The sequence below is a fragment of the Quercus suber genome, unplaced genomic scaffold (assembly GCF_002906115.3).
Source record: "Quercus suber isolate HL8 unplaced genomic scaffold, Cork oak 2.0 scaffold_137, whole genome shotgun sequence".
NCBI classification, from domain to species: domain Eukaryota; kingdom Viridiplantae; phylum Streptophyta; class Magnoliopsida; order Fagales; family Fagaceae; genus Quercus; species Quercus suber.
In genome coordinates this window covers 339,625-352,916 of record NW_027069599.1, presented here as the reverse complement: position 1 = coordinate 352,916, position 13,292 = coordinate 339,625, and the positions used below count along the sequence as shown (strand labels likewise).

General features: G+C 35.7%; 1 protein-coding gene across 1 annotated transcript in view; it reads left to right on the top strand.

Annotated features, from left to right (window-relative positions):
* Window positions 1-1,823: 1,823 nt before the first annotated feature.
* Window positions 1,824-13,292, top strand: part of LOC112008577 (paired amphipathic helix protein Sin3-like 4) — a gene marked incomplete in the record, with an annotated part of 12,138 nt that continues 669 nt past the window's right edge. Inside the window, 20 exon segments of the mRNA XM_065776610.1 lie at window positions 1,824-2,316; window positions 2,443-2,597; window positions 3,084-3,239; window positions 3,362-3,548; window positions 3,624-3,722; window positions 3,825-3,992; window positions 4,078-4,399; window positions 4,924-5,060; window positions 7,373-7,448; window positions 7,527-7,556; window positions 7,749-8,053; window positions 8,144-8,298; window positions 8,685-8,812; window positions 8,920-9,174; window positions 9,582-10,280; window positions 10,425-10,495; window positions 10,876-11,526; window positions 11,624-11,724; window positions 11,902-12,040; window positions 12,147-12,299. Coding sequence (XP_065632682.1) covers window positions 2,524-2,597; window positions 3,084-3,239; window positions 3,362-3,548; window positions 3,624-3,722; window positions 3,825-3,992; window positions 4,078-4,399; window positions 4,924-5,060; window positions 7,373-7,448; window positions 7,527-7,556; window positions 7,749-8,053; window positions 8,144-8,298; window positions 8,685-8,812; window positions 8,920-9,174; window positions 9,582-10,280; window positions 10,425-10,495; window positions 10,876-11,526; window positions 11,624-11,724; window positions 11,902-12,040; window positions 12,147-12,299 — 3,906 coding nt within the window.

Genomic DNA, 13,292 nt, shown 5'->3' with positions numbered 1-13,292 from the left:
CACATGGAGAAGGACGCAAAACCCAAAGCAACAATCACCTCTACATCAATTAGATGTTTCTACCTAATGTCAACCGCATTGAATGATAAATGAACAACCTAAACAGTAAAGACATCCCAAAAGTCTTCCTTCATGATCAAAAAACAAGAGAAGAAGTGTTTGATAGGACTATTTTCCTCTGACATCCAGTAAGATAATGAATGATTACAAATGGAAGAGAGGGGAGATAAAAGGAGGACTTGACTCTCAAGAGAGGGGATTGGAGTTTGAAATGAGAAATTAGAGAGAAAAAAAACCTTGTAATAGTTTGACTACAATCTATATACCTTGGTGAAAGCCATTTTTTAATGAAACAATTTATTTGTTCATCTTGATCTTTAATATTTCTACTTAATCATCCCACTGTGGATTACCCTCTCATTTCATACAAATTAGTTGTGTTGATAATTTTCATTAGGTTTGTTCTTCATTGTCAGTGTTTTTGACCCTACAAAAAGTATGATGTTTAATATGTTCAAAAGATAAAACTATGCTTTATTTTTAGATAATATTTTCCCCTAATAAATTGTACACGCATTAATAGTATTACATATACACTTTTTTTTTTAAAAAAAATTTTTATGAACACATATACACATAATAATTTTGAATTAAATATTTTTATGTATTTATAGTTTAAATACATGAATTTGCATGTAAATATAATTGACATAAAATTATGCTAGTATAATTGGAAATTTGGAATGATACTCGGTATTAAGTTGTAGTTCAATTACAAGGACACTTGGCACATAAAGTGCATTTAAATTTAATTTGAATTTTTGACTGACTCTCAGCTTCACTTTTGTAGATTCTCCACACAAAAAAGAAAAAGAAAAAAAGAAGAAGACCTTGACTTCACCATTGATCAACCCGAAATTCCAGCTATTAATAAAGGCTGTTCTTGATTTGTTGTTGTCTTTTGTTGAGTTGGGCTCTACTGTTAAGCCCATACATGCTATTGAATGGCCTTTACATATGCAACAAGCCCATAATCCTCTTAAAGAAACTACTCCAGTCCATCTCTCTGCTCAAGCCTAGCCCCAACTACATCTACATAGGCCAACCAAAAGGGCCAGAACTCAAAAAAACTCTTGACCCAAAAAAGAAGAAACCCATTTAGAATTAGATAATGTTAGGCCCTATTTACCCACCCCACTTGCACATTTGATAATAGCCACAATTCTAGATAATTATAGAACTCTAAAAAGTTGATTCAAAAAACTTATCTTATTAATCTACAAGCTTCCCTGGTGAGAAAAAATTATTATAATTAAGCAATTTAAAAAAATTAAAAACCTAAATTACTAGTCTAAATCTAACTTCTTCAATTTTTTTTGGTTAAAGTAAAATTATATTTAAGACTAATTTTTTTTGTTTTAATTAAAAAGATAGAAGATTTACACCAAATTTTATCATTATCATTTTATAATTTATTTAAATTTTACCAACAAACAACCACTCGTACCAAATTATCCCCAACCTCCAAACTTGCCCTAACCCTAATTCCCCAAAACCGAAATTTTTTTCCGAACCGATCGTCCAAATTCAAACACCAATTTACGCAAATGCCCTCTCATAATTCCCCTTATTCACCAAAATGCCACTATAGCCCTTTCCCAATTGGACCGTGTTGACCACGCTCCAGTAAAAATCAAGCAAATCCCTAATTTGCACACGTGGCATTAAATCAACCGCCTATAACCGGTAACCCATCCATAAGGTGACCGGCAAATGCACGTAAAAAAAAAAATGACTTACCCTCCTTCCTTCCTCCAAAAAGAAAAGAAAAAAGAGTAGTGTTTCTGTGTTCTCTCTTCTTATATCTCCATATATATAATATCACATTCTTAAAACTCTCTCATTGTGTATGTGCGTTCTTTTTTTTCTTTTCTCCCTTTTGATTTCTGTTTGTTTTCCGAGAAAATTAGAGGAAAAGTAAAATTAGATTTTAATCTTCGTATTCCCTCCAGAAGTGAATCGCATACATAATCTTCACCAACAAAAAGACTACTAGTTTTCTTTCACAGAGAGGCTTCGTTCTTGTTTGAGACTTGTGAGAGAGAGGCTTTTTGTTGTAGGCGGCGAGTGCGCGATCTCTTTCTCTCGTTCAGTTTCGCTCAGTATGTGAATTTTCGATGAGATAATATGAATCTCTTCTCTGCAAATTTTTCACAAGTCTTGCTTCATATTCAAGTAACGTAACGAAAAAAAAAACAAACAAAAAAAAAACTAGGTTCAGTGTTAGTGTTTTGAAGTCCGCGATCTGCGCTTGAGGTGAGGATTGAATTTTCTTGTTTGTGTTAAAATTTTTTGATTTTTTAGGTTTTGAATTTTTTTTTCTTTGTTTGCGGTTAGATCTGCTTTTGTGTTTTGTTGTGAATGAGCGAGTTGCTTTTGCAGGAATTTTGTTTTCAATCGGAGCTAAAAGCATGATTTGTTGAAGAAAGAGAGAGAGATAGTGAGTTTGTGTTTTGCTTAGAGATGAAGAGGTCTAGAGATGATGTTTACATGGCTTCTCAACTCAAGCGGCCTGTGGTTTCATCTCGAGGAGAAGCGTGAGTTTTTTTTTTTTTGAAATTTTTTTGTTTGTTTGTTTAGTTTGTGTATGTGTATGTGTATGTGTTTGTGTTTGATTATCGAAGTTTGATTATGTAAATGATGAGATTAAGCTTCTTAATCATTCAAGTTGTGTGAATTTCTGTACTTTTTTTAGGGCAGTTGTGTGAATTTGGTTAGTTTATGCTTGTTTTTATTTTGTTCATCGATTAGTTTTTAAGTAAGACTGGTGAAATTCGTTTGACTTGATGATAAAAGATCAGGTTTTTTTTTTTTTTTTGGTGTTATGGTGTGTGGATAGAGAAACCGTAAATAGCAATCGATGTTTGTGTATACATGCACACTTTTCTCATCTTTCCATGATGAGAGGATTATGTTTTAGAGATTAGGTTTTGATTTAATGGGAAAATTTGTTATTTGGGTCTTGATCTAGTGGGAAGAGTTTGTGAATATTGAAATTTTGTTGGATTATTTATGTGTTCTAGGTCTGGGCAACCCCAGATGATGGGTGGGACAAATACACAGAAACTAACAACAAGTGATGCCCTATCGTATCTTAAGGCGGTGAAGGACATATTTCAAGACAAAAGGGAAAAATATGAAGACTTTCTTGAAGTCATGAAAGATTTCAAGGCTCAAAGGTTCAATCATGATATACATTGTGCTTTAAAGTGGCCTTTTTTTGTATAATTTTTCTTGGGGATGTGGATATACTTTATTTTACCTTCTTGTTAACTTGTAGTATATGTTATGTTGATTGTAGAATTGACACAACGGGTGTCATAGCAAGGGTAAAGGAACTATTTAAAGGGCATCGAGACCTAATTTTGGGTTTCAATACCTTCTTGCCAAAGGGATTTGAGATCACCCTCCCACTTGAGGATGAACAACCTCCTTCAAAGAAGCCTGTGGAATTTGAAGAAGCTATCAGTTTTGTGAACAAGATAAAGGTAGATAGCAATTCACAACTTTGTTCGAGGTGATGGCTTGCATTCATGTGTATTTAATGAATTCTCTGCCTGCAGACCCGATTTCAAGGCGATGATCGCGTTTATAAGTCATTTTTAGACATTTTGAATATGTACAGAAAGGAAAACAAGTCCATAAGTGAGGTCTACCAGGAGGTGAGCTTCTACCTGTCCCTTATTATTGGGCTGCAACATTTATTTTTTATTTTTGTAAATTTGATTATTGTTACTGATGATTATATCTTTTACCTTTTTCAGGTTGCTGCACTTTTCCAAGATCACCAGGACCTGCTTGATGAGTTCACTCATTTTCTTCCTGATAATTCAGGAACAGCTTCCGCTCAATATCCTCAATCTGGTAGGAATCCTTTGTTCCGGGATAGAAGCTCTGCCATGCCCATAATGCGGCAATCGCATGTTGACAAGGTTTGTGAAGTTTTCTTTTAATCATGTTGCCCTTCTGATTTCATGATCATTTGGCTAACATTTGGCTCATGAACATTTGTACCAGAAAGAAAGGACGATGGCTCCACATGACCGTGATCTCAGCGTGGACCGCCCTGATCCAGACCATGATAGATCTTTGATGAGAGTGGACAAAGAGCAACGAAGACGTGGTGAAAAGGATCGGCGAGAAGACAGAGATAGGAGAGAAAGGGAAAGGGATGATAGGGAATTTGACCATGATGGCAATAGGGACTTCAACATGCAACGATTTCCCCATAAACGGAAAGTTCCTAGCAGAGAACAATTGCATCAAGGCGGGGAAGGTGATGAGAACTTTGGAATGCGTCCTCATACATCCTCCTTTGATGAAAAAAGCTCTCTGAAAAGTGAGTGTTTGAGCTGTGTTTGATGCTATACTTGAGACTCTAGTTGAAAATTTCCCCCATGCGGCCATGCCCCAATTACCAACTATATATATGAAAGCTCTTTATCTCTTAACAAATTTATTAAATTATTGCAATGTGAATTCAGAATTTGATTTGGAAAAAGCAAGAATACTTTATCCTTGCACAACAACATACTATTATTATTATAGTTATAATTGTTGTTGTTACTTATCTAAAAAATATATAATTGTTGTTATTATTACTGCTGCTGCTACTGCTGCTACATACAAATTGGAGGATATGATAGTACACAGTATTCTTATAATGCATCTTTAATATTTTTCTGAAATATGTTTGCTTCTTAGTATATCACTCTTATGATAGCTTCTTTCCCATTCAACCTTAAATGCTTTGCTGAGATACTTGCTTTATTGTGTTTAGTTTTTTTCTCTTAGCTTTGTATATTCTAACTCACATATAATGTTGAGACTTTTGCTTTTTTAACTTGGCTTGTGGTCTGGCAGGTATGTATGGTCAGGAGTTTGCTTTTTGTGAAAAAGTAAAGGAGAAGTTACGGAACCCTGATGATTACCAAGAATTTTTGAAGTGTCTTCATATTTATAGCAAGGAAATAATTACACGTTCAGAATTGCAATCCTTGGTATGACTGATTTTACTAATAATTAAATTCACTAATTTTATCATCATCCCTCATTAATATAATTAAGTTTATCAAGGATTTGTTATGATAAATATATATAATTCATATTACTTAGGGAAAAAGTGAGATTGTTAAATTATAAAACTACAAGCATTTGGATGGAGCTCTGTTTGCATGAGAGGACAGGTGTTTCATGTTCACGCATAGCCTAACTTTAGTGGCTGGTGCCCCTTTAAATTAGCCAGTCTCCAGCATACAAAAGCGTATCATGACACGCTGTTCTTTATCTTTTGCCCAATAAGATGGATAGAGTGAAATTTGAGTTGGTCCCAAGCCAAAAGAGAGTAGACTTATATTGGGTGGACGCTAAATTACCCAGAATATAGATCATGGTGGTATGCAGCAGTTTTATGGGAATATGTTGCAAGATCTTTTATGCAAGTATAAAGAATGATGAGAGTGTATTTGTATGAAACCTGTAATGGTTTCATCAGAAGTTGACAAGAATAACATAGTTTCTAAGCTGTAAGGTGCTTAATTATTGGGTGGTTTTATTGCAAAACTAATTATTATAATATTCTTTGATCATTAAAAAATGATGCCTTTTAAAAGGATAAAAATTGGAAGAAAATTTCTATTTTCATAATCCATTTTTGGGTTCAAGTGATGCCAGGCTGCAGTTCACTATGATAGGATTGTATTATTCACTCTGGGCTGACAACCAGTTTCGTGTTATAAATTTGTTTCCAGATTATGATAAATGAAAATTTTTACAATTTTTTGGGGGGTGCTTTGCTGCCCTAAACAATCAAAGCTCACATTTTTATTTAGCAAAAAAAGAAGAAACATTATATTGTCTTGGTGTTTCTTGGTTTTAGATCTGGTTCTAGATGGAGGATAATGTTGATGGGTTAAGCATAGTTGATTTGTGATAAGATTTAAAGCAATTTTTTAATGGCCTTTCAGCAAGTGAGGGCCTTTTTATGTGATATATTTTTGACAAAGTGTTTCATGAGTGCATTGGATGGTTTCTTAACAAATAGAATTATGAAACAACATTTTTTTTTTTTGTCTATATGAAAAAGTTATCCTTTTATCTCAGCCTTGCATTGGATGATTACTTGTTGAAATTTTTTTGATCAAATCATTATGTATTCATCATAAATGATACTTTTTTCTCAATAATAAGCAACATAATTGGAATGGATTTTAGGGATTTTCTTGAAAGGAATACCTTGAATTTGTTCAAAAAATGCAGTTTTGTATTTAGGATTTAATTTTTGCCATATTGCTTCGGGTATATAGGTTGTTTCATCTTGTTTCTTTTTTAGTGCATATGGAGTGTCATCACTGTTGCTGGGAATTGGGGATTGGAAAGTATTTACATTACAGAGAATTTTAGATGTCAATTTATTTTATTTTATTTATTTTTTGCTGAGTGATGTGATTTATGATTATTTGTTGTAAGCGCAGCATGTCACATGAGATTGAAAAAATATAAGACTTCAATGTTTTAAATAATAATTGAGACCTTTTATAGGCTTGCCTTTAGGTGGAATTTAAAAATGTCTTACAAACACTTTCAAGACACTCCCGTCAAGGGTGAAAGGCCCCTGGATTACCCGGTAATTGGTTCTGGTGGGTGGGATCAGTTGCCCGTAGGAGTTTGATTAACAGTGAGGATTGTTGTACAGTATGCTCTGTGACGTGCAACTAATTTGAGTGAAGTTCTCCATTGTCATAAAAAAAGAAAAAAAGACAACTCCCCCCTCCCCCACAAAAAAAAAGGGAAAAAAGAGATTTTTTTTTTTTTTGGAAAGATTTCTTTCCTTGTATTTCTGGCTTTCAGAGGTGCATTTTTATTTGATTTGGTTAGCTAGTCCGGTGTTGCTAACACTTTCAAGACACTCCCGTCAAGGGTGAAAAGCCCCTGGATTACCCAGTAATTGGTTATGGCGGGTGGAGTCAGTAGCTTGTAGGAGTTTGATTAACAATGAGGATTGTTGTACAGTATGCTCTGCGACGTGTAACTAATTTGAGTGAAATTCTCCAATGTCATAAAAAAGAAAAATTAAAAAAGAAAAAGAAAAAAAGAAGACAACTCCACCCCCCCCCCCCCCAAAAAAAAAAAAAAAAATGTGTTGCTAACAGTCTTGATTGCTTTAGCAAAACTTTTGGATTAACTTGACTGTCTGCTCAATACTTTTAATAATCTTGAGAATAACACAACCTACCTAATTTATTATCCCTTTGACTTACTAAGAAGAACATGAATACATTCAATAATTTGTTGAAACTTTGGCTTATGTCAGGTGCAAGATTTACTTGGAAGATATCCGGAACTTATGGATGGATTTAATGATTTTTTGGCACGTTGTGAGAAGAACGGTAACTTTTTAAATTAATGTTTACCTCTTCTGGTTTCTGTGTTGTTAACTTTGTTTCTAATCATGTCCTGCACTGCAGATGGACTCCTTGCTGGTGTCATGAGTAAAAGTACGTAAAGTGATTTGTTCCCCTTTTGCTATCCTTAGGCTAGATGCAGTTTGTTGTGGGAGTTGTTTTTGAGTGGAGTTGCTTCTCAACAGAAGCTTTTTAGATGCAATGCTTAAATTATTGGTAGATGCATTATGATTTTCTCAAACATCATGTCTGGTCTGTAAAGTTAACTAAAACTGTTCATTGCAGAATCCTTGTGGAATGATGGTTATATGCCCAGATCAGTAAAGGTAGAGGAGAGGGACAAAGATCGAGATCGTGAGAGGGATGATGGGGTTAAAGATAGAGACCGTGAAAACCGAGAAAGGGATAGGCTGGAAAACCGGGAAAGGGATAGAGTTGACAAAAGTTCTGCCTTTGGCAATAAAGACATCGGGAGTCATAAGGTGTCTATATTCCCCAGCAAGGATAAGTACTTGTCAAAGCCTATTAATGAACTTGACCTATCTAATTGTGAGCGGTGCACTCCCAGTTACCGTCTGCTGCCAAAAAATGTATGCAACACTTTTCATTGATTTAATAATTTTAGGATATTCCAATACTTTTAACTTATGTATTTATGTAGTTGTGTCTCAATGTTGCAGTATCCAATACCTTCAGCTAGTCATAGAACAGACCTTGGTGGTCAAGTATTGAATGATAATTGGGTGTCTGTCACATCAGGAAGTGAGGATTACTCTTTTAAACACATGCGCAAAAACCAATATGAAGAAAGCTTGTTTCGATGTGAAGATGACAGGTTAGAGCTTGCCTGGAGTTTTTATACTTATGTTATCTGTTTTCTTTCCATTTTGATTTAATTTATAGGTGACTTGAAGTAAGCTGGGATTGTGTTTTAATTTATACTCTCATTTGGCTTTAGCGGCTCTCTGGTTCTAGCCACCTAGTTTGTCATGTTTGAGTGGATTCCAATCTATTGATCTCTTTTATGCAATCAACCCCCTTTGAGAATGTGTTTTATTGCTCAAACCCAAGTTTGGAAATAGCCTTATTGATATGGAGCTTTGACATGGATTAATATTCACTATTCTGTTTATCAGTTTTCTTGAACTAGTTGCTGGAATATTCAGTATTCTGTTCATAATGGCTCTCGCAGTTGGTGATCTTTTGTAAATATGTTGTCAGGTTTGAGCTTGACATGTTGTTAGAGTCCGTGAATGTTACAACTAAGCGTGTAGAAGAACTACTGGAGAAGATTAACAATAACACAATCAAAACGGAGAGTCCAATTCGTATTGAGGAACACTTCACAGGTTATAGTCTGATTACTGATTAATGAATTCCAGCAGATATATTATGATATAGAAGCTTATTCTCAGTTGTTTTCTGATGGGAGTTTTCCTTCTTGTCTGTTCATCAGCACTGAATCTCAGGTGCATCGAACGTTTATATGGTGACCATGGGCTTGATGTGATGGATGTGTTGAGGAAAAATGCACCTCTTGCTTTGCCAGTTATACTAACACGCTTGAAGCAGAAACAAGAAGAGTGGGCAAGATGTCGTTCTGATTTTAATAAAGTTTGGGCTGAAATTTATTCAAAGAACTATCATAAATCGCTTGATCATCGCAGCTTCTATTTCAAGCAACAGGACACAAAGAGCTTAAGCACAAAAGGTAATATTCACCTTGATGTTTCAGCATTTTGACATATTTTAAGCTTGTAACTACAAATCTTCTTATGTTTAATGTTCATGATATGCTATATGCTGAAATAAATACTGACTACCGATGAGCACACTTAATAATTAACCTCCCTTCTAATGTAATTGCATATTTTTTTTCCCTCTCCTTATTGGGAACGTAAGCTTTGGATGTGCTAAATTGGATTATTGTGTGATCCAATAAGATTGTTGTTAGTTGTGATCCAAAAAAATTGGCAGATACTATAGAAATGGAAAATGACTGATTTAGCCGGTTATATAATTATTTCAAGAACAATGGATTCATCCAATTACCATAGGACATCCTGATACAACATATGTTTTTCAGTTCTCATGGTTTATTTGTTATGTGGTTTACAGCCTTATTGGCGGAGATTAAAGAAATTAGTGAGAAGAAGCGCAAGGAAGATGATGTGCTTCTTGCTATTGCTGCTGGAAATAGGCGACCAATTATTCCAAATTTGGAATTTGTGTACCCTGATCCAGACATCCATGAAGATCTGTATCAGCTCATTAAGTATTCATGTGGAGAAGTTTGTACAACTGAACAGTTGGATAAAGTTATGAAGATTTGGACAACCTTTCTGGAGCCCATGCTTGGTGTTCCTTCTAGACCTCAGGGTGCAGAGGATACTGAGGATGTTGTAAAGACAAAGAATAATGCTGTCAAAACTGGTGCTGCAAGTGTTGGGGATGGGGATCTCAGTCCTGGTGGTGGTGGTGCTACTGCTGTGAATTCCAAACAGTCAAATCCTTCCAGAAATGGAGATGAAAATATTCCGCCTGAACAGTCAAGTTCTTGCAGGGCCTGGCAAGTAAATGGGGATAATGGGGTTAAAGAAGATAGCTCTCTTGATGCAGAACGCATTGCACGTAAAAGTGATACGTTCTGCAGCACCCCTCAACAAGGTAAAGCACAAGTCAATGCATCTATGGCTGATGAAATATCTGGAGTCAGCAAGCAAGATAATTCCAATGAACGATTTGTCAATTCAAATGCATCACTTGTCACTGCTGTGGAGCTAAGTAATGGACGAACGAACATAGAGAACACATCAGGTTTGCAGAATGCTTTAAACTAGTTTTGTTTGTATTTATTTACTCAATTATCTCTCTTGAATTTGTCATTGCTACTAGTCTATCTGATTTTCCAAGTTCATTTCATTATGCTTTCTGAGATAAATTTTGTTTTTTGGTCGCAAGGGCTTAGTGCTACTCCATCCAGACCTAGTAATGTTGCTGTTGAGGGTGGGGTTGAGGTACCCTTATCTGAGGTATGGCTAACAGTGTGAACCGTCCTTAATTTAACATTTCAGGTTTATGTATTCTCCCTTGGCCATTACATTGGTTTGGTTTTGCCTATGGAGTCCTATTGGTCTCATATTTGGACTTCTACTTGAAAAGTGGTGTTCAGTTAGATAAAAAAATTTAATGATTTTTTAATTTCTAGTGTAATTTCACTAATTACAAAATATATGGTCAGCACTAAGCTCTTAGTAAATCATTGACGAGTTTGACTGCCAAGGCTTATTACTGATGTGGTTGATTATTGGCATGGTGCTGGGTCTTAGATCTTGATGGTTACAAATATCATTATGAATATGCACTTAGAAATGTTTCTTTTCTTCTTCTTTTTTCCCGATTGATCCTATAGGGTGGTGATTCAACAAGACCAATTATATCCACAAATGGGGGAACATCAGATGGCGTCAAAGTTAACAGATACCATGAAGATTCTGTTGGACACTTTAAAGTTGAACGAGAAGAGGGTGAACTGTCTCCCAATGGAGATTTTGAGGAGGATAATTTTGCAGTTTATAGAGATGCTGGTCTAGAGGCTGCGCATAAACCAAAGGATGGTTCTGTAAGCAGGCAATATCCAACCAGACATGGAGAAGAAGATATGTGTTGTGGGGAGGCAGGTGGAGAAAATGAAGCTGATGCTGATGACGAAGGTGAGGAAAGTGCTCCTAGGTCTTCAGAGGACACTGAGAATGCTTCTGAGAATGGGGATGTATCAGGAAGTGAGTCCGCTGATGGTGAGGAGTGCTCTCGCGAAGAGCATGAGGAAGATGGAGACCATGATGAGCATGATAACAAGGCTGAGAGTGAAGGTGAAGCCGAAGGCATGGCTGATGCACACGATGTTGAAGGGGATGGGACATCATTACCATATTCAGAACGTTTTCTACTTACTGTGAAGCCTCTTGCGAAGCATGTCCCTTCAGCATTACATGAGAAAGAAAAGGATTCTCGGGTTTTTTATGGAAATGACTCTTTCTATGTGCTTTTAAGGCTTCACCAAGTAAGGCTCATATTATGTTAATATGATTTATTTTTTTGGTGGCTTTCCAAAGTTTGTTAATGAATGTCATTGAGACTGTATTTCACTAATATGACAGACATTGTATGAGAGAATTCAATCAGCAAAGGTTAATTCGTCATCTGCTGAAAGGAAGTGGAGGGCTTCAAATGATTCAAGCCCTACTGATCTTTATGCCAGGTAGTTTAGCTTTATTTATTTGTTTATTTATTTTTAAAATGCAATTCAAGCCCTACTGATCTTTATGCCACAGGTAGTTTAGCTTTATTTATTTTTTATTTATTTTTTTAAAATGCAAATCAAACTCAAATGTTGGTACCTATTAATAAGGAATGCTTTATGTTTTTGGTGGTACAGGTTCATGAATGCACTATACAATTTACTTGATGGTTCTTCGGACAATACAAAATTTGAGGATGATTGTCGAGCTATTATTGGAACTCAGTCATATGTTTTATTCACATTAGACAAGCTGATATATAAACTTGTTAAACAAGTAATACATGATTTCATTTTTTTTTTTTTTTCAAGTTATCCCTTCTTTCTTCCCCTTACCTTATTCCATCTGACCTACAAGAATAAACTGTATGCATTTGCTTCAGCTTCAAACAGTTGCCACTGATGAGATGGACAACAAGCTTCTCCAACTGTATGCATATGAAAAATCAAGAAAACCTGGACGATTTGTCGACATTGTTTATCATGAAAATGCCCGTGTTCTTCTTCATGATGAGAACATATACCGCATTGAATGTGTAGGTCTTCAGTGATTTTACTTAAAATCATCTGTTAAGTGGAAAATGATTAACAAGAATAAAGATGAATGAATTAAACAATGCATATCAAAGTATATATCACAAATTTTACCTCTATTTACATAATTTGCGGCTAAAACTTCAAAAACATACAGTAGTATACTACAACCGTTGAGCCATGTCAGCCTCCTCATTTTCTTTATTCGGTTGGTGAGATAGAAAATATAAGAATACATGAAAGATGAATCCACGAAAGCTTTTTTTTCCCTTCGTGGCGCTGCAATCTTTCAAACCCCGGCGCCAAGCCAGAGTAAGTAATGCGTGCAAAAAGTCACTGAAAGTCGGAAACATTTGAATCACATCAAGACATTGACATCTATTTGAACAACAGAAAATGAGTGAAAATGAACAGCAGTTTCACACACATGGAACCAAACCGACCTTTTCCACTCCATGCATTCACTACAAACGACATGCACTAGTTCAGAATAAACAGTAGTTTCACAAACGTAGATTTAACATTCTCCAGTACAACATTTACAATAGAAACCCCACTGCCCACGCCATCCCCAACCCCAAACACCTAACTCATGCATTTGTTCCCTCCCCCCCCCCCCCCCCCTCTCTCTCTCTCTCTCTCTCTCTATATATATATATATAAAATACACCAGAAATCAGCCTCTAGAAAAAAAAAATTAGGATACAACTGCCTACCACCATCTCTTCCAAATCCCACAAAAGTGGGAGCTTTGAGAGCTGGGGAGAAAATCTAGAACACAACTTTTTGAGCCACAACATTGTGGTAGACTGTGAGTGATGGACAAAAAGTAGTGGGTTCATGTGAAAATGATAAACAACCACTCATAGTCTCCCACATCAAGTTGTGGCAAAGTCGTACAAAAAGTTGTGGTCTTAGAATAACTCCTGGGTATGACCTCTCTCTCTCCTTCTCTCTGAGAGAGAGACAAACACAAAAACCACATCCTCCAATTT